This window comes from Callorhinchus milii, unplaced genomic scaffold (assembly GCF_018977255.1).
Source record: "Callorhinchus milii isolate IMCB2004 unplaced genomic scaffold, IMCB_Cmil_1.0 Scaffold2, whole genome shotgun sequence".
Lineage (NCBI taxonomy): Eukaryota > Metazoa > Chordata > Chondrichthyes > Chimaeriformes > Callorhinchidae > Callorhinchus > Callorhinchus milii.
The window spans coordinates 60,008,915-60,030,653 of NW_024704743.1; the positions used below are offsets into that span (position 1 = coordinate 60,008,915).

General features: G+C 43.1%; 1 protein-coding gene across 1 annotated transcript; it reads right to left on the reverse strand.

The window, feature by feature from the left end:
- Positions 1-5,361: 5,361 nt before the first annotated feature.
- asb4 (ankyrin repeat and SOCS box containing 4) lies at positions 5,362-17,041 on the reverse strand. Its single transcript, XM_007890797.2, has 5 exons — positions 16,750-17,041; positions 11,963-12,262; positions 9,578-10,068; positions 7,670-7,783; positions 5,362-6,434 (listed from the first exon to the last, which is right to left on the reverse strand). Exons 1-5 carry the CDS (start codon positions 16,925-16,927, stop codon positions 6,246-6,248), a joined length of 1,272 nt encoding a protein of 423 aa, XP_007888988.1. The 5' UTR covers positions 16,928-17,041; the 3' UTR covers positions 5,362-6,245.
- Between the last annotated feature and the right edge of the window lie 4,698 nt (positions 17,042-21,739).

A 21,739-nucleotide genomic window follows, 5' to 3' on the forward strand; every position in this document is an offset into this window, starting at 1 on the left:
GGCTATATTGATCGTGTACTGAGAGAGGAGCAAAGGATGGCTCAGGTAGACATTAAAGATCCCACAAGACTATTTCAAAAAGAGAAGGGAGTTTCTCTGGTGTCCTGGGCAATGATCATCCAGATAAATTGCTTACTCAGTTTATGATTGTTTGTGGGACTTTGCTGTCTGCTGATGGATCTTCTGCTAGACTGTAACCTATTTCAAGTGGAAAGGAAGGAGCCTACAAGGTAGATGATCCTTTCCCTAATGTCTGACAAGCTAGATAATATCATGGTTATAGCACCATATTACTTTTCTAAAGTAATACTGTCTTTGTGCTTTTTTGAGCCATACCTTTTTTCGCAATGAGGCATTTCGCAGGTGGTCAACACTTCAACCTGCACTGTCGTGCAAGTCCTGAGAAAAAAAAACGGGTATATGCAAGCAATCCAGGGAAAAAATCCAAACCAATTACCAACACAGGGGTTAAATGAGAGTTCAAAACTTAAAATACGTGGAGCACATCTGGACTAATCAGCATTAAAGTATGGGGTAAGTTACTACTTAAAACCATGTTTTTAAATTGTTCCTTAGATTGAGATCAATATGCATTAATAAAGGATATTGTCACAAGATCTATCAAACAGACCATTGCTATGAGAAAATGAAAGCACGAAACATTAATATTAATTAGAAAACCGGGCCACATTGAGAGCTAGCAAAACTGTCCAACTAAAGAAAAGCAGAAATAAAAGCTGACGAAAGCTTGGTTAATGGCCATGGTCACAGCAACAGGACACAGCAGGCTTAAGTTCAGAGGCGTGAAGATTACATAGCTTAAATTTGTGTGTCAGCTTGGCTCAATGGTAGTACTCTCACCTCTTGAGTCAGAAGGTTGTGGATTTAAGTCCCATGTTGGGACTTGGAATTCACAATCTACGATGATATTCCAAAGCAGTGCTGTGGCTGTGTTGCATTGCCAGAGATCCCATCCTTTCAATGAGACGTTAAACTGAGGTCCCGTCTGCCTATTCAGGTGGATGTTAAAGATCACATAGCACTGTTCAAAAAGAGAAGGATGTTTCTCCCGGTATCCAGGCCAACAATCTCCCAAAATAAACAATTGATCACTTGCTCCATGGCTGTTTGTGGGACATTGCTTTGCACAATTGTACTGCCATATTTGTCAATGAATACACAATTGCTCCATTTCACAGTAAATCCTGTGAAGTACTTAATGAGAAGTCCTTCCGACTTGATAAGGTGCATTACCAAATGCACAGATTATTATTTGTATTAATCCTCTTCTCTCGGAGGGGAAAAGTGTCTGATGACCTGGGTCAATAGAAAAGTATGGACATATTTTCAGAAAGTTGCGGAGCACTTTACGAATCTTGCGGGAAACTGCGGAGGGCTTTGGTAAATTGTGCATGGGGATTGCGGGAGTTAAGTGGTGCTATTGAGGTATATTTTTTCACTTTATTGATAAAAACTAAACATAAGGAAACACATATTAGATTGTGGCAAAAAAAATATTAATTGCTTCTTTAACAAAAACTGGGTGACCATTTTTTTTGAGGGGTGAGGGGGGACACCAGTGAGGCTAGAAGAGCTCACCACCTCCTGCCTCTCAGGGCCAGCACCACACACGTGACACAGAGAGATACACACTCACTCAGACACACAGAGTGACACGCACTCAGACACAGCGAGACACACACTCAGACACACAGAGAAACACGCACTCAGACACAGAGAGACACACACTGACAGACAGACACACGCACTCATAGATACAGAGAGACACACACAGACACAGAGAGACACACATCTCAGACACATAGAGACACACACACTCAGACACACAGAGACACACACTCAGACACACACATACACAGAGAGACACACAGTCAAACATACTCAGAGACACAGAGAGAGACACACACATTCACAACAACAAAATTACATTTGTGTAGCACCTTTCACTTTGGGGGGATGTTCCAAGGTACTGGACAGTCAGTTTTTTGGATCCGAGCTGGGGGTCACGATTGCCGAGGGTGGAGGGCAGGGGGTGGGGAAGCAAGGAGATCGAAACATAGTTGTAGAGGAGGGTCTTGAAATGGATCTTGAAGGTGGCAAGGGAGGGGGCGAGGTGGAGGGACTGGAGGATGGAGTTCCAGAGGGTGGGTGCAGAGTGGCAGAAGGGCCACCTGGCAATGGTGGAGCGGGCGAGGCGGGGGACGTGAAACAGGCCAGAGCACGCTGAGCGGAGGGATGGTAGAGATTAGGCGGTCGCAGAAGTAGGGGGGAGCAAGACCATGGAGGGCTTTGAAGGTGAGGACCAGCATCTTGAACTGTATCCTCTGTGTGATGGGAAGCTAGTTGAGTTGGGTGAGGAGGGGGGTGATAGGGTCACGGAGTCTGGTGTGAGAGATGACACATGGCTGCAGAGTTCTGGATGATCTGCTGCCTGTGGAAGGAGAAGTTGGGGAGGCTGACAAGCAAGGAATTTGCATAGTGAAGCCTGTTATTAATGCATGAATGAGGGTTTCGGCGGCCTGAGGGATGAGATAGTGCAATGTTGCAGAGGTGCGGGAAGGCAGAGCGGGTCATGGTACAGATGTTGGGTAGAAAGGATAGTTGAGGGTCAAACAACATGCCAAGGTTCTGGACTGGCTTAGTAAGGTGGATTGTGCATCCATGGATGGTGATGCTGTCAGCGCCTGAGGTGTGGAGTATGGAAACTTGCCCAAGGTTTCACCCTACTGGGAATTGAACCCAGGTCTCTTGCTTGCGAAGCGAGTGCTCTAACCACTGAGCCAGAGTGGTATAACATGATATATGCCAAAGCAATGATTGACACAGTATTCTACTATGTCTTATGTTCTGAATTTTTTCACACAAATTAATTGAGGTTCTAGGATATATTAAACAAATTTTAATATTCAACATTCAAACATATTACAGCATCAGTAAAATAATAGAGGTTTGCTGCCATCTGCAGCATAGAATGGAAAATTCAGCATATAAAAAGTCTCATCCAATGAATCCTCATCTCAGTCTTTCAGCAAACTTTGCGTTCCTCCAAAAAGTTAGTTCAAGACTTGTGTTTTTCGTTCAAACTTTTTGTGGTTTATGTTTGCTGATGTTGGATAAAGCGCGTTTGAATTTACCAAGTTTTTTTTAGGTCAGCCGGGTGTTTGACTCATGCGGAAACCCATCACCATGCTCAAGGGTATCAAAATCAAACTGAGAATTCCATGTATCCCACCTACACATGCAAATTCTAGAGACAGAACTTGCATGTGTTGGTGGGATGCATCTACATGTTACTTCGGAGGGAAAATGGGCATCATTTTAATAATTATTTTAATAATCCTTTAAAAAAAATACTAATTTGGTCACTCCATCCACAACTGTTTGTGGAACACTGCTGTGCACAATGCACTGCCGGATTTCGTCCACAAAATATACAATTAATTCACTTTACAGTGTATTCTGTGAAGCTCTTTGAGACTTCTCAAAGGCGTGATAAAGCGTTATATCAAATGCAAGGATTATTATTACATTTAAATTCAGCCATTTAAGGACACAAGTCTTCATAATTCAATCCATGACTGATCGTGGGACACTGTTGTGCGCAACTGGCCCATAAAATACAGTCAATCCAATTTACAATATATTCTGTGAAGCACTTTAAGCCATCTCAAAGACGTGATAAGGTGCTATATCAAATGGAAAGGCTTATAGGAGCTGGATGGAAGAATTCTCGCTCCCCCTCCCTCCCCCCGCCCAGCCCCCGGGATGTTGCTGTTGGTACATCCAGAGCCTGGAAATCCACCTTGGTTGGTTTGCAAAGAGGTAAGCAGCTGTTGCTTAAACTCCGCACCTCCAACTGGTGGAACCATTGGCCAATGGAAAGGGACATGTGCCCGAGCTACAGACAGAAAGATGGTGGGAATGCTCTCACTCATTTCATGGAAGCTTGCCGGGAGTACCTACCATCCACCTAGTGAGGGCTCAAACCCCCGCTTGGTGGATGACAAATGACCAACTAGTGATTATCTTCTTTTTGGCGAAAGGCAAGTGGGATCTACTTGGAGCTGAACTAGCTCCAAGGTGACATGCTTGGCAATAGGATGTCGGAATCGAGTCAGCCCTCTGTGGCAGTCTCAACAGGCTGGTTCCTGAGCCTGGTGGGTCCGCAGTTCTCCAGGGTACCTCTGGTGACAACACAGTCAACCTGGCTCATTGACTTGGAAGGGCAGAACCAGTCGCTCAGGTCAATTGGATAGTACTTTCTGAAGTTAGGTAAGCAGGATGCATCCCTCCAGAAAGAGAGTGTGCATTCCATTCCAACAATCTATCTCTGGGATTTCCACGTGTAGGTGGGATACATTGGAATTTTCAGTTTGGTTTGGATACTCTTAAGCATAGTAATGGGTTTCCACATGTGCCCTACACCCGGCTGATCAAAATAAAAATTCCTCTTCCCATGTCCTTTGGCTCCCACCCATAGTTTAAGTGCTAAGCCAGGATTGTCGAGCACCTTGGGACTTCATCCCGATGAGAAACAACAACAACACGATTCCATTTATAGAGCGCCTTTCACGTCGGGAGGACGTCCCAAGACGCTGGACAGTTGGGTCAGGACCCGAGCAGGGGCAAATGGTCAGGGTGAGGGGAGGGAAGGGAGGGAGCGAGGAGAGGGTAGAGAGTTGAGAGGGGAGCTGAAGGCACGGTCAAAGAGAAAGGTCTTGAGACTGGCCTTGAAGGAGGAAAGGGAGGAGGCGGCGAAGGCACTGGGGGATGGAGTTCCAGAGCCTAGGGCCTGAGAGGCTGAAGGCCCGGCCACCGATGGTTGGGCAGTTGGGGCGGGGGATGTGGAGCAGACGGAGCCAGAGGAACGGAGGATACGGGCAGGTAAGTAGGGGGTAGTAGGTCGGAGAGGTAGGAGGGAGCGAGGCCGTGAATGGCCTTGTAGATGAGGATGAGGATCTTGAAATCGATCCTCTGGGGGATGGGGAGCCGGTGGAGGGGAGCGAGGGTGGGAGTGATGTGGTCCCGAAGCCTGGTGCGGGACAGTACACGAGCTGCAGAGTTCTGAATGACCTGCAGCTTGTGGAGGGAGGTGCCGGGAAGGCGGCGAGGAGAGGGTTCCCATAGTCCAGCCTTGAGATGATAAAGGCGTGGACCAGAGTTTCAGCAGCGTGAGGGGTGAGGTAGTGCCGTAGTCTGGCGATATTCCGGAGGTGATGGAAGGCTGTGCCAGTTGTGGCGCGGATATGAGGAAGAAAGGACAGCTCAGGGTCGAACAGAACACCGAGGTTCCTGACTGGCTTTGAGAGGTGGAGAGTGCAGCCTTGGATGCTGATGCTGTCAGCGCCTGAGAAGGATGCTATATAAACGTAAATTTGTATTTTAATATTCACCCACAATACCCACAGCATTTATAACAGAATATATGTTTGCACAGTCTACCGAAGCATCAGTAATGATATCTCCACTAAATTCTGCTGATTTGGCAATATAGTTCAGAATCCTGTTAACCCTTATTTATTGCTGTTTCACAGTATTTGGACATGGTGAGTAACCAGTTAAATAAACACTCCAAGGTTTCTTAATATCTCCCTTGGTTCAACCCTATCCATGGAGAACATGCATATCTTATATTTATTTCCTACAAATAGTATCTTGGGATTTATTTGAAGAAATTTGCCAGTGATCGCCCAGATTGATTACAGAATTGTGTGGCGCTGCCAGGATAAGGATTAAACTATAATTGATGGACACCAATCAGTATATTTTAAGCAACAGCAGTGGTGGATTGGCTACTCAGAAAATTTCCCGGAGCACTCTGTGATCGGCTCCAGAGCACGTCGTGATTTGCTCTGGAACGTCATATGACTGACTCCCCTATGAATGTATGCCCTAAAGAAGAGGGCATAAGTTGATCATCATAAGAAGAAAAATTGGAAAGTAAAACTATTGACCTAGAGGGTTGTTAGAATGTGGAATGCTTTATCATAAAGGACTGCTAAAGCAGAGTTTATTACAGGAATTAAAGGCCAATTGGATAAATACTCGCAGAATAATAATGTTACTGGATACCTAGAAAACAGGGGACTGGGATAAGAGTATATGGTTCCATTGAAGGAAGATTGTATCAGCACAGACATAATTAGTCAAATAGTGTAAAAGTTCTATGGCTGTATGAAATTCAATAAACACACTTAACGTGATTAACACTGAAATTGTGCTGTTCAATAAATTTGACCTACTGCCTCTAACAGAATATATTGTTTAAGGCGGCGTGGTAGACATAGCTTAGGCACTGCATTGTAGCACCTTTTCTTTAATATTGCCCGAATGGCACATCTTGTTAGGTGCAGCAGGGAGCGAGGTGATCTTCCACAGACATCAAACAGAGATTCATAAAAATCCCAATGTTGCTGCAAAGGCAAATAAATATCATCATTAATTTGTGATCTCTGCAATGGTAAAGTAAAAACTGATTCACTTAAATATTCATTGCTCAAAGTACATTTTTAGTAAGTAAATTCACAACAAGCAGAATTTTAGACATTTCATAAACTCATAATAGTTTATTTTAAATCACCTTCATATAGCTGAAATGCCAAAACCATAATCTCAGACATCTAAACAAATATTACCCTGTTATTTAATCAAAGGACATTTATAGATATCAACAAAGGCTGGTGGCAGACATTGGGTAAAACAGTAATAAAATCTGGAGATAAGTTGATTAACTAGTGTTTAATTTTATCGGTCACTTTAAATAATTTAATAAAGTATAACAATTCTGACTTGCCATATTTAATAGGCTGCAAAAACACATTTTCAGATATTCTGGGATGGTGCAATAAGCATTAGGGATAAAAGCTAAATGGTAAATGCACATAATACATAGCAAAGAAACAGCTGGTGCTGCCGGTTAATAATTCTTAGAAATCTTTAGCATTGAGTATCAGTGGCAAGAAACAAAACTCAGATTATTTGCAGCTTGAAGGGTTAGAGCACAACCACAACAAAATTGTCCTGATGTGTCTTTCACGACAGGAGGACATCATAAATCATGGGACATAATCAATAAACATCAGTATGCTCTCAATTGGAATATTGTGAATGTTTTTCGGGTTCATACTACAATAAAAACATTCTTGGACATCTGAACTATGAGGAGAGATCTCAGAAGATGGAGATTTTTACATTAGAGAAGAAACAATTGATGGATTATCTTAGCGATATATTCTGTATTCTGAAGGGTGTGGACAAACTGAACTTTAATATGATCCAGAAAGCCACAAGAAGAGCTCAGAGTCTCAAATACAGAACGGCAAGGGTGAATAAACAGGCAGTTAAAAGAGTATTGGATTTTTTTTATTAAGCAAAAGGGATTGGAAATCAGACAGGGAGAGATGTTTCTTTGAAAATGAGATGAGGCTGACAGACTGTAATGATCTCCTTTGATCCTTTAGATTCCTATGTTCTTAAAACGACTTAAAAACAAAATTAATTAATATTAAACACCACGTCATATACCACATTGAATTCACACACAATAGCAAGAATGATTATAAAGAAGACCTTTATTTGGTTACCAATATGTTTTAGGATCATTATGTTCTTTTAGAGATAGAAGGAATAACAAGTCCTAGAGAATTACCTCCAAGACATCATCTGGGATTGCTTTTCTCCACTTCGAGTTGGATTCAATATATTCATATGAATTGACCATAACTTCAACAGCCTTTGGATAGGAACAACATGATTGCAGTACCTAAGTTGAAAATGAATACACAAAAGAATATTTTACTACTAAGCTTTTTCTGTGTAATTTAATGAAGCATGAAACAAAGACAATGAAAGTTGTGATTGTTCAAATTATTGTTTTGATCTTTGTACAAGATTAGTTTATGGTTCTCATATGCTGAATATGTATATAGCTTTGTGGATATATCAAATACTGTAGCAAGAATGACTATAAAGAAGTGCATTATGTACCTATATGTTGTAGGATTATTCTAAGCATTTATTTTCTCCCCTTATGGTGGATTTAATATATATATGTGAATTGACTACAACAACAACAAGATTACATTTGTACAGTGCTTTTCACGTCGGGAGAACGTCCCAAGGTGCTGGACAGTGTACAATATTTCAGACTCAAGCTGGGGTCAGGGGGGAGAAGGGAGGGGAGGGGAAGGGGGGTGGCCGATGGTATGGTCGAAGAGGAGGGTTTTGAGGCGGGACTTGAAGGAGGCTAAGGAGGGGGTGAGGCGGAGTGAATGGGGGATGGTTCCAGAAGTTGGGGGCAGAGTGGCTGAAGGCTCTCCTGACAATGATGGGTCGGGTGGGTCAAGGGACGTGGAGCAGGCCGGAGCTGGCTGAGCGGTGAGAGCGGACGGGTTGGTAGGGGGTTAGGAGGTTACAGAGATAGGGTGGGGTGAGGCCATTGAAGATTTTGTAGGTGAGGACCAGGATTTTGAACTCGGTCCTCTGAAGGATAGGGAGCCAAAGAAGTCGGGAGAGAATGGGGGAGATGGGGTCACAGAGTTTGGTGCAGGAGAGGACACGGGCTGCAGAGTTCTGGATTATCTGCAGCTTGTGGAGGGAGTAGTTGGGAAGGCCGACAAGCAGACTACAATTTCAACAGCCATTGGACAGTAATGACATGATTACAATACCTAAGAACATATTGATATAATACCTCAACCTGATCCTAGAGTATTAAGAACATCATGGGAAAGGTTTGGAGGAATAAGGCCAATTGGATCACTTTCTGTAGCACTCACCTCCAATTGCAGAATCAAACTATTTTTAAAAATAAACCAGTTAAAGCTGTCTGGCCACAGATTCTGTGACCTGCAGCCTGTCATCATGTGCAAGCTCTCTTCAAAGTGCACAAACCTGCTATGGAGTCTTGTAGCTTAATGGTTAGAGCACTCATCTCGCAAGCGAGAGACCTGGGTTTGATTCCTGGCAAGGCAAAACTTTGGACAAGTTTCCTTACTCCACAGGCCTCTGTTTACCTAGCAGTACATAGGAACCCAGTTGTTAGTCAATTGGTGGATCGCTGTTCTGGGGGTAATAAACCCTTAAAAAAAGGTCACTCATTCCACAACTGTTTGTGGGACACTGCTGTGTGCAATTGGCTACCGCATTTCACCCACAAAATATACAGTCAATTCATTTTACAGTATATTCTGTGAAGCGCTTTGAGACGTCTCAAAGATGTGATAAAGTGCTATATCAAATACAAGGATTGTTATTATTATTACTAGGCCTGGGTACAGTGAGAGGGTAGGAAACCATGAATAAGAGCAGGTGGTATAGAGTTGAAGCCGAAGACCATTTGCAACTCCAGCCACCCACACCCCTGGGCTTATTGGAGATAGTGACTCTCATATGTCTCTTCCAGGGATGCACCAAGGTCTTCCTCCTCATCTACTCATAAGCCATGGCTGTCCCTGTGCATTCAGTATCTACACTGGTGCTACAAAAACAACAACTTGCACATATATAGCCCCCTCCATGCAGGATAGTGCCTCAGAGCGCTCATAAACTACACTACCTTATGAAAATGTGGAGGGAAAATTCTTGCAGCTCCATGGTTCAACAACAGCTGATAGCAGATCTCTGGTCGTGCCGCAGGACGAACAGGTGTAACTTTCAGAAGGTATTGAAGAGGAGCACAGCCATTAACATCCATACGTTGAACCTCACCACCTGCTTCCAACAGCATTTGTATCAGCAAGTCATCACTATTCCACGCAGCCTTATGAAGCGGGCTCTTGTAATCCTCATCTCGAGCATTTACACATGCTCCATGGTCTAACAGCATCCTACACACCAGATGATGGTCTGTGCTGTATACCTGATCTTTCATGTTAAGGGCCCAGTAAATCGCAGTAATAAGAGGTGTTTCCAAATAAATGTTAAGACTGTCCACAGCTGCTCCCTGCTTGATATAAAGTTCCACAAGCTCAGGTATGCCAAAGCGTGCAGCTACGTGAAGTGGAGTAGCTTCAAAGTCATCTTTACTATGCAGGTTAACTTTTGCACCTGCCAAAAAAAAACAAATGTGAGATCCATTTCTTCAGTTCTATGATAGCACCAACAGTGATGGGGGAAGAGAAGAGGCACCCTCACTGCATCTTAGTGTAGGATGTATTTGATGATGTAAGTTGCATTAAAGCCAACTGAGCTTCCAACTACATTGTCAGATGAGCCAGGTATCAATCTGGCTCAGAAGGTAGCAATATTGCCTTTAAGTCAGAAAGTTATGACTTCAGATCCCATGTTAGGACTTTGAGTTCATCGTCTGATACTCCACTATTGTGGTGGGGGATGCTGCATTGCTGACGGTGTTGACCTTTAGATGAAATGTAAAACTAAAGTCATGTCTGCCTGTTCAGGTGGATGATAAAGATAAACGATTTCACCTGATTTCCTGACCAACAATCCCTCAAAACAAAATTGGTCATTCACTTCATTGGCTGTTTTGGGGTCATTGTTGTGTACAAATAGGCTTCCAGAGCTTCTTGCTGATGCACAATCACTACACTTTATAGAATTTTCCTACGAAGCACTTTATTGAGATGTTATGAGTGGTAAATCAAATGGAAGATTCTAATATTATTATGATAGAAGATAACAACATTTAAAAATAATTGGATAAATGTTAGAAAATGAAGAATTTAACAAAGTACAAAGAAAAAGCAGGCAATTGGGATTAGAGTAGTTAGCTTCAGTGATGAGCACCAGCTTCACTCCCCTCCAAACAGAAATATTGTTTCCCTGCCTAGAACTGCCTTATATCCCAGTATAATATTCACTGAGAGTATCTAGTTCATGTACAGCTGTTAGCAGCAAGGTTGATCAAGGGCTAGGAAGCATTTCAAGGGCATCTAATTATAAATCAAAATGGGTTATTTTAAGCCTATATAATTTACATAATTTCGGTTCAGTTGGAAGCACTCTCTCCTTTGGGATGACAATTGATGTTTCAAGCCCCATCTGGGATTTGAGCTCACAGTCTAGCCTGATGTTCCAGTTGTACTAGGAGAGCACTGCAGTTTGTTGGAGGTGACCTCCTTTAGATGGGATGTTAAATTGAGGTCCCATCTGTCTATTATTCAGGTCAGTGGTGGTGAACCTGTGATCCGGAAGTGGTCCTTAGGGCCATCAAAACGCAATCCCCTGAACATTTGTACGAGTATAGGTAAATCCGTGTTTGAGGATTCGTACATATTCATTTTTTTCTTGATTGAATATTTCTTGATTTATGGTATAGATCAAGAAATATTCAATGCATTTTGTTGGCCAACCATAATGAGAGATATTCCCTTTTCATTTCCATGGAATCTCTAATGTCTACCTGAAGACCTCAGTTTAATGTCTCATCTGAACAACAGCATCCCCGTAATTAGGCACTCCCCCAACATTGCATTAGAGTTTCAGCCTAGACTGTGAGCTCAAAGTTGTGAACCCACAACCTTCTGACTTAGAAGCAGGATTGTTACCCATTTAGCCAGGCCTGATTCCTATCTTTATAGAGTCATGGAGCTGTTGACACAACATACACACAACTTGAGAAGATACTGTATCCTATTGCAACCTTTCACATACAATATAATTTCTTTGTACCCTTCTTTGAGTTCTGAAGGAGCGTTCACTGAACTGGAAGGGGTGTGTTGCTACATAACGGTCATTTGGTGTTACACACTAAAACGCTCACTCTGGCTTTGTGTTAATTATAACAACCGCCGGTGTTCACAAGATCACAAGATTTGTTCGGATGAAGAAGGCCCTTCAGCCCATTGGATCTCATCCTTCCAGGACACCCACCCTACTATCCTCCCATCACATCATCAATTTTAAATTAATCCAGTGTCTTGGCATCAACCACCCTTAAGACGAGGTCTCAAGCTTTACCCGCATACTTTGTGCAGCTCACCATTCCAGACCAGTCGTTTTGCACAGGAAACTGAATCCCGGTTTGTACAAAAATGTAATGGTGTGAGTCCACTCATTGAAAATATGTTGACGTTAGCTCCTCGGTGTATGAGCACAGATAAACAATCCACATTTCTCAGATCACAGGCGATATGTAAAGGTGCTTTTCCATTTGGTTGATAGTTTATAGCAGCCTTATGGTCTAGCAGCACTGAAATGATCTCCAGGTGTCCGAGCATTACCGATAGGTGCAGTGCTGTTGCCCAAGACGTCCCCATTTTATAACCTGGTAGCCAGTAACCTGGAAAGATGCAAACAACATTAATCATAGGGCTTCTTGAAGGATCAAAAGGGGCACAGACCTCACTGCCACAGACCTCAGTTCCGCTAATGGCTCAATGAGTAAATGCCTTTGTCGTGTGGTCTTGATCTCTACAGAACCAGGTTTGTTCTTTGCTGAGTTAGCTAACGTCAGTCAGGGCAGTGGTGATAATGTTATTGTGGATCTCAGTACCATTGAGATAAGGAGGGAAAAGATTAGAGAAAAGATTAGTCCTGGTTCCTGTACTTGGTCACTGGTTGGTAGGATTCTTGGAAATTGCATTTATGTTACGGAAGTTTTAAGCTTGGTTTAGATGCCTGTTGATTAGCCTGCTCATACTCACTGGCTATCTCACACTTGAATAATATCCTCTAAGAGGCAGTATAGAGCACATGAAATAAATAACCAGTCATGGTTGAAAAAAAGGATCATTAGGAAAATGTCAACATTTACTGGTTCTCGTCGGTCAGTGTAATACATACAGAATTCCCACAGAAGCCGCTACATTCAGAGTCAAGATTTGGGGTGCAAGGCAGCATTTACGCTTTGTCTAGTGAACACTCTTTCAGCCCTGAGTCTTCCGAGAGAGGAGAGCAGAAAATTTAAAAATATAAAAGTAAAAGTGCAATTAGAAATGAATTAAAAATCTGGGTAAATTTGACCTTTACTCGGTTGATTCAAGGGCTGACTTGAATGTATTAATATCAAGTCAGGTGTCATTATCAGTTGATGAACAAATTCGGATGATAAACAGAGCAAACATTCACTGTTTGCCAAGTTGGAATCAAAATGGGCTTACTTGCATTTTCATCAATAGATAAGGAATAAAATGAAACATGAGGTGTTCAATTTGAGTTGGAGCTTAACCACCAGCATTGAACAACTTCAACTCTGCTAAGCATTGAGATATGTTAGCTGTTGGCAGTAACTGAAGTAATATGGTGCACAAAATCCTCCAGAGGCAATAGCCAGGTTTCAAGGAGTTTGAGTTATGTATTCTGGCGATAATTAATAAAGATGGAAGAGAAAAATATAGACATCAAAAGACAGTCACCTCCAGCTTGAAGGTGTTAAATAGATGGAGCTAAAATTACCTAATTTGATGAATGAAATAAACTATATAAAGAGAGAATTAGAGCAATGGAGGAAAAATACTTCATAGCCTCTAAAACGTACCCTATAACAAAGATTTGAAATGGAAAAAAAGAATAATTCATAATAAAAAAGCTTTCAAAATGTCATATATTGGTAATATGTCATATTGTATAAAAAGCACTTATGAAGCTCAATTTCTTCCACTCTGCGATCCATGGTTTGTATTAGCAAAAATATAATTCATTGTTTTAAAAAGAGTTCCTGACAACAGAAAACATATCCCAGTCTTTAGCAGAGTGGGTTAATGCTGCTTGTTCAGGTGCTCAATTTGAATTATTATACTTTCTGTTGTCTGGCTTATTTTATCCTTGGAACATTCATCAGCATCAGAATCAACATTATGAATTTTGGGTAGGAGTGGACTGTTGGGTTTACAGTGGTAAGAACCCTAGCTGATTTTTCCCCTCCCTCTCCCGTGAAATATGGAAGCCAATTGTAGCATCCAAACAGCTGCCTTGGATGAAATCAATAAACTCAGCACATGAGCACAAACCCAGTGGTGTACTAGGCAGTACCTTCACCTGGTGGGCTACTGGGGGAATTATTGACATGACTGAAGAGCAAGAAAGATGTAAAATCTTCTGACATTGCAAAATGCTATTCTACAAGAAATGGAGATACCAGGCAAGCGGTGCCTGTGTCCTGTAATGGAAAAGTATGAGGTCAGTCTTAGCGTGCACCAGGATATCATAGTGGGGCTCATAGCAACAAAAACGGTTCAGGTGTCACGTTAACAGCTTTCTGTCAAGTACAGATGGGTTCCTGCATGTGTGACAGCTGGCTGACCCCCAAAAATGAAGTGCAGAAGGATATTTGTATCTTGCATCATTCTGCAAGCTGAAATAAGCATGTCAGCTCTCTCATCAATCTGCTGAGTATGAGTCTGCTGAGCATTCAACTCTCCTCTGGGTTGGCTCAAGGTTGTCAGACATCCCTGAAATCCTTTGACAGCTACCCTGATACAATTGTTAGTCCAGCCTTAAATTCCACATGACTGATGTGTCACTTCTCTCAGAGGCTGAGACCCTTGAGGACCTTCATAGTGATGTCTCTCTTAGTCATCTCAGGAAATATCTTGGAGATGTTTTACATTTGTTAGAATTGTTATAAATTTAGGCTTGTTTGCAATGGATACCAGCTTAACCACATTTCCTGTAAACAAATCACTTCTCCAATGATAAAGGAAACTGCCTTTTCCTATTAGTTGTTAGGGTTAACACTTTGAGCAGACAGATAACAATAATAACAACAACTTGCACTTATATAGTGCCCTCCATGCAGGGTAGCATGTCAGAGCGCTTAATGGTGGCGGAGCCTGACTCCAAGCTGGGGGGTAGTGGGAGAGGTGGCCCTAAGCACGGTCGAAAAGGAAGGTTTTCAGGCGGGACTTGAAAAACAGGAGAGAAGGGGCAAGGTGGAGGGATTGAGGGAGAGTGTTCCAGAGTTTCGGGGCATAGTGGCTGAAAGCGCGACCTCTGATGGTGGGGCGGATGGTGATAGTAGAGTGGAGGCCGGTGCCAGTCGAGGTGGAGGCGCCGAGTGGTGGATTGGGGAGTGAGGAGGTCGGAGAGGTAGGGAGGTGCCAGGGAGTGAATGGATTTGAACATGAGTGTGAGGATCTTGAAGTCGATCCATTCAGTGATGGGGAGCCAGTGGAGTCTGGGCAGAATTGGTGAGATGTGGGTATGGAGTTTGGTCCGGGTCATTATGACGGCAACAGAGTTATGAATGAGGTGGATCTTTTGAATAGTAGAGCTGGGGAGATTGGTGATGAGTGCGTTGGAGTAATCCAGGCGGGAGGTGACAAATGAATGCACGAGGATTTCGACTGCATTTGGGGTAAGGTATGGTCGGAGGCGGGCAATGTGGCTGAGGTGAAGGAAGGCGGTCCTAGATACTGCTAGACTAAGCATGGTCTGCTGTCACAATACCATTCTACTGTAAAAGGCGGAGAATATTGATAATAATTGATAATAATCCCTCAAGAAAAAAACAATAATAAATTGGTCACTTCAATATCCACGACTGTTTATGGGACACTGCTGTGCATAATTGGTTGCTGTGTTTCACCCACAAATATACAGTCAATTCACTTTACAGTATATTTTGTGATGCGCTTTGAGACGTCGAGAAGAAGTGAAAAGCGCTATATCAAATGCAAGGATTATTATTATTAATATTACCAGCAGTACCCAGATTTGTAGCTGAGGCTAATTACAGTGTGTTATTTGCCAGTTTTAATAAGATTGTAAAACAAGCATCAAGCAAATATTGATAAGCACGAAAGGCAATTTAGTATTTTAAAATATATGGTACCCTTCACATGGGGTAGTGTCTCGAGAGCTTGATGCTGAGTCAGGTGGGGTGGGGGTGTGGTGAATTTAGGAGATGCATGGTTAAAGGTGTGAGGTATGGTCAGAAGTGGGTGATATAGAGGAGGTGGAGGAAAACAATTTGGTCAGGGTCTATGGGGTAGGAAGGACATCTAGCGATCAAATCTGACGCCTAAGTTGTGAACCAGGGTGAGTGAGTCTGAGGAACAGGCTAGGGAGGTTAAGGAAGTCAGAGCCACAGGCGAGAAGACATTGTGAGAACAATGTTTTTCATCTTCTCAATATTCAGCTGCAGAAATTGTTAGTGCTCATCTGGGGCTTGATATCTGATAAGTAAGTGGAACAGAACATCGGTGGACATGGGATCACGGTCAAAAGAAGAAAAGTAGGTAGGTGCCACCTCATGTCTACAGATGATATCGCTGAGAGGGAGCATCTAAATAAGGAAAATAAGGGGTCAAAGAATAGAGCCTTGGGATATGCTGCAGGTAACCGTGTGGGAATGGGAGGAGAAAATACTTGCAGAGATGTGGGTCAAGTAGGACTTGACTTAGGAGAATGTGAGCCCGCTAAGTTGGAAGAGGGAGGAAAGGCAGTGGAGGAGGATGGCATGATCGACTGGGTCGAAGGCAGTGGAGAGTTCCAGGAGGACAAATAGGTAGAGGGAGTCCTGGTCCCAGAGAGAGGGGGAGGACGTCATTTGCGAATTTGACAAGTGGTTTCTCAGCGTAGCTTATTAAGATCATTTATTAAAAGCTGCTTTAATCATTTAATTAAAAGCAATTGTTAATTATGGTTGGTAACATCCAAAAATGAAACTCCAAATTCAAACAGGATCATTCATTATTGTAAAATCAAATTCTCATGGTAATTTTACAGTTAAAGTACATACAGACTTGCAGCTTGATTTGCACACAACTCACGAACAATTGGCTTGCCTTTTCATTTAAATCATCTTTCAGTCTGATAAAGTTTTACCTTGTTTATAAGATGCCATAACCATGTGGTCATCCGCAATTTCAAAAATCGTGTCAACATCTATCTTCGTTTTGCTCAGTATTTGGTTTAGCGTCTCACAGTCATTTTGATAAACAGCTTGTAAGTACATCTTTTTCAACGTTTTGACATTTTTACTTTGGAAATTGTTTTCTTCCATTGTTACTCAAACTTTACACCAACCAGATGCATGCTTCAAAACAACTTGCTCAGATTAATTCTCACGAAGAGAAAGTTAACTTGAGGCCACTGGTAACACAGTGTGACGAATCTGCAGCAGGGATGGGTGTAAATTTATAAGTTGGTCATGTGAACTCTTCTATTTATAGGCTGAAATTCTAAAAGGTCATCAAGAGTGCTGGCTTGTTGAATTTATTTGAATTTATGTAGATTCTTTACCGTTTTCTATTTCTATTTTTAACCCGAGTTTTTATTTTTCTGGGAAAACTGATTCTTCGAAAGAATCAGATTTAAGTCATTGTCAAATAGCTGAATCAAGGAGACGGTAACTGAATATGCATGTTATGTAGTTACACAATTAAATTATCAGGCTTGGCTGTGACAGCCTCTAACTCAGAGGGTGGTCCAACAGACGTCCTGAGGGTCGCATCCAGCCCAGCGGGTAATTTCATCTGACCCGAGACCATTTCCAACTTTGGGTCGCCCACTCCCTCCCTCCCCCCATGAACCATCCTCTCATGGCAGTAGCAGGAGCCGGCAGTTGGGAGGTCGCAGCGCAGATAGTGGAAGTAATGCCGCCGTTTCAATCAGAAAGTCACTCCTGAGCTGAGGGGAAGGACGCAGGTCTCCTTATCCACCACATCCTTACCAATCGCAAGATCCTGCGCTGAAGATAGTGAGCTGCGCAGCTGATTGAGAGAAAGAGGGGGAGAGAATGTGATAGGAATGTGTGTATGTGAGTCAGTCAGACATGAGAGAGTGGGAGTGAGAGAGTGTGTGAGGGAGGGAGGAGAGAGTGATTGAGAGAGAGAGCATGAGGGAGAAGAGGAAAGAGAGAAATAAAGAGAACGAGAGAGAGCAGAGAAAGAAGAGAATTGAGGGCAGCGTTTTGTGGTTCACTGTCAGGACGGACGATCAGAGCTTCCGTTGTCTGCTGAGGGGGGGGAATCGAGGAGACACCGAGCGCCATGAAGTGCAGTTTCCTCACAGAAAGCTCTCTCTTTCCCCAGTGAGAAACTCCTCAACGTCCTTCATTCATTCCCTTCTCCCCACCCTGCCTGTGCGATCTTCCGCCTCGGCCATTCCCTTTGCTCAGCAAACACTATCCCCCCCACCCCATCTGCTCCACCATTGCCATTTTGCCCTTGCTTTCTGGAGCTCTATTCCTGAGTCCCTTCCCCACTTTTTCAAGGCACATCAAGACTCTTCGACTGCGCTTTCAGTCATCTTTTCCCCTCCCCATCCCCTCCGCTCCCACGCCCAGCTCAGGTGCCCAGCCAGAAGTGTCAAGTGCTTTGAGACGTCCTTCTCACATGAAAAAGGCAATGTGTAAATGTTGTTATGTTTCTGGAAGGGAAACACAAAAATTGTTGCTTGTGCTGCCCACGGACGTTTCTCAAATAGGGCATCCGGCCCGCGGCAGCCAAAAGGTTGGGCCACCCTGCTCTAAATGGAGCGGCTTGCAGACGCTCACTGCCAAGGTTCATGTGTGAACAGGTGCAGGGAAACGGCACGCCAGCAAGACGTCAGACCAGGACCAAGAGCAGCAACAAACAACAAGCAACACAAAATTACATTTGTAAAGCCCCTTTCACGGCGGGAGGACATCCCAAGGCGCTGGACAGACAGAGTTTCAGACCCGAGCTGGGGGTTGGGGTGGCGGAGGGTGGAGGGCAGTGGGGGAAGCAGGGAAATCGAAAGCACGGTCGAAGAGGAGGGTCTTGAGGTGGTTCTCGAAGGTGCCGAGGGAGGGGACGAGGCGGAGGGACTGCGAAGCAGATACCAAAGGGAAAAATATTAGAAACATAATTGGACACACTAAATTTATAAAAATAAATTAAACATGATAACAATAATCCTTGCGTTTTATAGAGCGCCTTATCACGTCGTTAAGTTGTCTCAACGTGCTTCACTGAATATATTGTAAAGTGGATTATTGTACCGTGGATGAAAGACAACAGACAATTTTAACAGCAGTTAAATAATAATAATCTTTGTATTTGATCTAGCGCCTTATCACACCTGCAAGACGTCTCAAAGCGCTTCACATACTGTAAAGTGAATTAACTGTATAATTTATGGGGAAAACACAGAAAATATATTTATAAATATTTTATAAACATAAGATCAGTTAATTTGATGCTGGTTCCACAGTCTAAATGGAGCATCAATTATTCATAAAAACATAACATAATACTCTTAAAATACTGCAATAGCATTTTGTTCCCATAGGTGTACAAGTCAGTCTCTGCACTGAAAAACCCTCTTAAAGAGCTTTTCTGTTCAGTGGGAATCAGTAATCACTTACTGATTCATGCTTCCTACTTCCTAGCTTTCACACACAAATTGCATTGTTGACCTGGTCTCACTTATAAATCAGGCACTGCAGTCTTCAATGTCTCAGTTTTTCATTAGTTGCAAAACCGCCCAGTAAAGGCAATGAAAGGAACTTGTTTTTTTTAAAAAAAAGGTGCTCCCATTTTCAAAAATAGGAGTTGGTGGAATGAAGAAAGATCAGTGCAGACTTTTTGCACTGAACAGTGCTGTAGATTTGTAGTGCTCTGGGACACTATCCTGTGTGAGGGGCGCTATATAATTGCAAGTTTATGTTGTTGTTGTAAATCTGCTGGGAGGTTGTCAGGTTTAGGAATAAAAAGCCAAAGTTGCAGAAAATGGTCAAATTAAATTCTTAAGTGGAAAAAAATACTTATTACTAAAACAAACCGAGACTGAAAATATCCAAATTAAAGGAATTGATTTCGGAAACTTAACTTTTGGTAGAATTTATACAGGGCACAAAGGACTTTGATGCTCCATCCTTTGTAAGAAAAGTTTAAAAGGAAGAATCAATATTAAGAACTGTAAAAGGAAGAATTGAAATAAAGGAACACTATGCTGATCGTGGGGTGACTAAAAGTTCACTAAGGCATATACCACATGTTGGTAATTAAGAAATTGCTTCTTTCTTAGTTTGTTATTCTTCGGATTCAACATCTTTTAATGATGAACAAATGAGCAGTTCGCTCAGGAAGCTGACAATGTCTTTGATTGATATAATCGTTGGTGCCTAAAAGTCTGGATGCAGCAAGCCTACCCAGGATTTTATGATTTAATAATAATATAATAATAATCCTTGCATTTGATATAGTGCCTTATCACGTCATTGAGACTCCATATTGTCCAGAACTCTGCAGCCCGGGTCCTCTCCCGCACCAGGCTCTGTGACCCTATCACCCCCATTCACATTCCCATCACACAGAGGATACAGTTCAAGATCCTGGTCCTCACCTTCAAAGCCTCCATGGTCTTGCTCCCCACTACCTCTGCAACCCCCTAACCCCTACCATCCTGCTGTCTCCCTCCGCTTAGCGGGCTCTGGCCTGCTTCACGTCCCCGCCTTACTCGCCCCACTATCAGCAGGCGAGCCTTCTACCACTCTGCCCCCACTCTCCATCCTGCAGTCCCTGCGCTTTGCCCTCTCCTTTGCCTCCTTCAAGACCCATCTCAAGAACCCCTCTTCCACTGTGCTTTCGATCACCCTGCTTCCCACCCCCCACCACCCTCCACCCTCCGCAATCCCAACTCTCAGCTCAGGTTCACAACTCTGTCTGTCCAGGGCCTTGGGACGTCCACCCGATGCGAAAGGCGCTACACAAATGTTATTGTATTGTTGTTGACATGTCTCAAAGCACTTCACAGAATATATTTTAAAGTGGAGTGAATGTGTATTTTGTGGGCGAAAGGTGTCAAGATAAGACAATAAAGTGTTAAGATGACCTTCTTAAACTACCATCTGGTAAAACATCAAGGAACCTTAAATGCCTGTAAAGTCAAGATATGATAACCTAGGGGGTGTATTCTGTGTGCGGAAAGGCGATTGAATGATCCAGTTCCAGAAAGTGATCGGCTAATCAAACTGTGATTGGGCAAAACAACCTTTGAATTCTGCTTTTGCCTGCAAGAGTCACATGGACTAACAGTTGGGGTAGAAGAGATGGAAGTTTAGCTGAAATTCATTGAAGTAAAAGAGTCTGAGGGAAAGCTAGCAAGATCAGATTTATTGCCAAATCTCCCAAAGGAGATAATTGATCAGTCCCATCCTTTGTGTTGTTTGCTACTTTATGACTGTCTTCCAGGAGGGGAAGCAAGAGGGGGCTTCTTGGAGCTGAACTGGCTCCAAAGTGACATGCCTGGCGAATGAATGTCGTAATCGAGCCAGCCCTCTGTGGCGGTCTTGGTAGTCCAGTTCATGAGCCAGGCAGCTCCGCAGTATTTCAGGCACTACTGATCACAGCACATTGGCAGAACCTGGAAGGGCAGACCAAGTCACTGGGGACAGGGAATCATGCCACTCAGTTCCTGTTAACCCTGCAAGCCAAAGCCCTAACGGTGGTCGTAGCTGAACAAGCAGTGAGAAAGCTTGCCAGACAGCAATATCAATGGCAATCTATGCGGTTGTAGCTGGTTAGACTCCAGCAGTACCCCAACCCATACTCTGGGGTCCCCAAACCTTGGCTCTTGCCAACCTGCGCCTAATACTTTCCGGTAAGCAGGATGCGCCCTTCCAGGGAAAGAGTGCGCATACCATTCCAACAATCTATCTCTGTGATTTCCATGTGTAGGTCGGATGCTTGGAATTCTCAGCTTGGTTTGGATAGTCTTTAGCATAGTGATGGGTTTCCACATGTGTCAGACACCTTGCTGACCAAAAAAAATTGCTACTTTATTATGTTATCATAATATAGAATTATCGCTACTATACTTGATTGAACTTCAATTGAGACTTTGTTTG

Coding starts and splice junctions, on each gene's coding strand:
- asb4 (XM_007890797.2), bottom strand. CDS start 16,927: ATGGAAGAAAACAATTTCCAAAGTAAAAATGTCAAAACGTTGAAAAAG. Junction 10,069..11,962: donor AAAACGACTGGTCTGGAATG/GTGAGCTGCACA, acceptor TTTTTTTGGCAG/GTGCAAAAGTTAACCTGCAT. Junction 6,435..7,669: donor TCCCAGATGATGTCTTGGAG/GTAATTCTCTAG, acceptor TTGCCTTTGCAG/CAACATTGGGATTTTTATGA.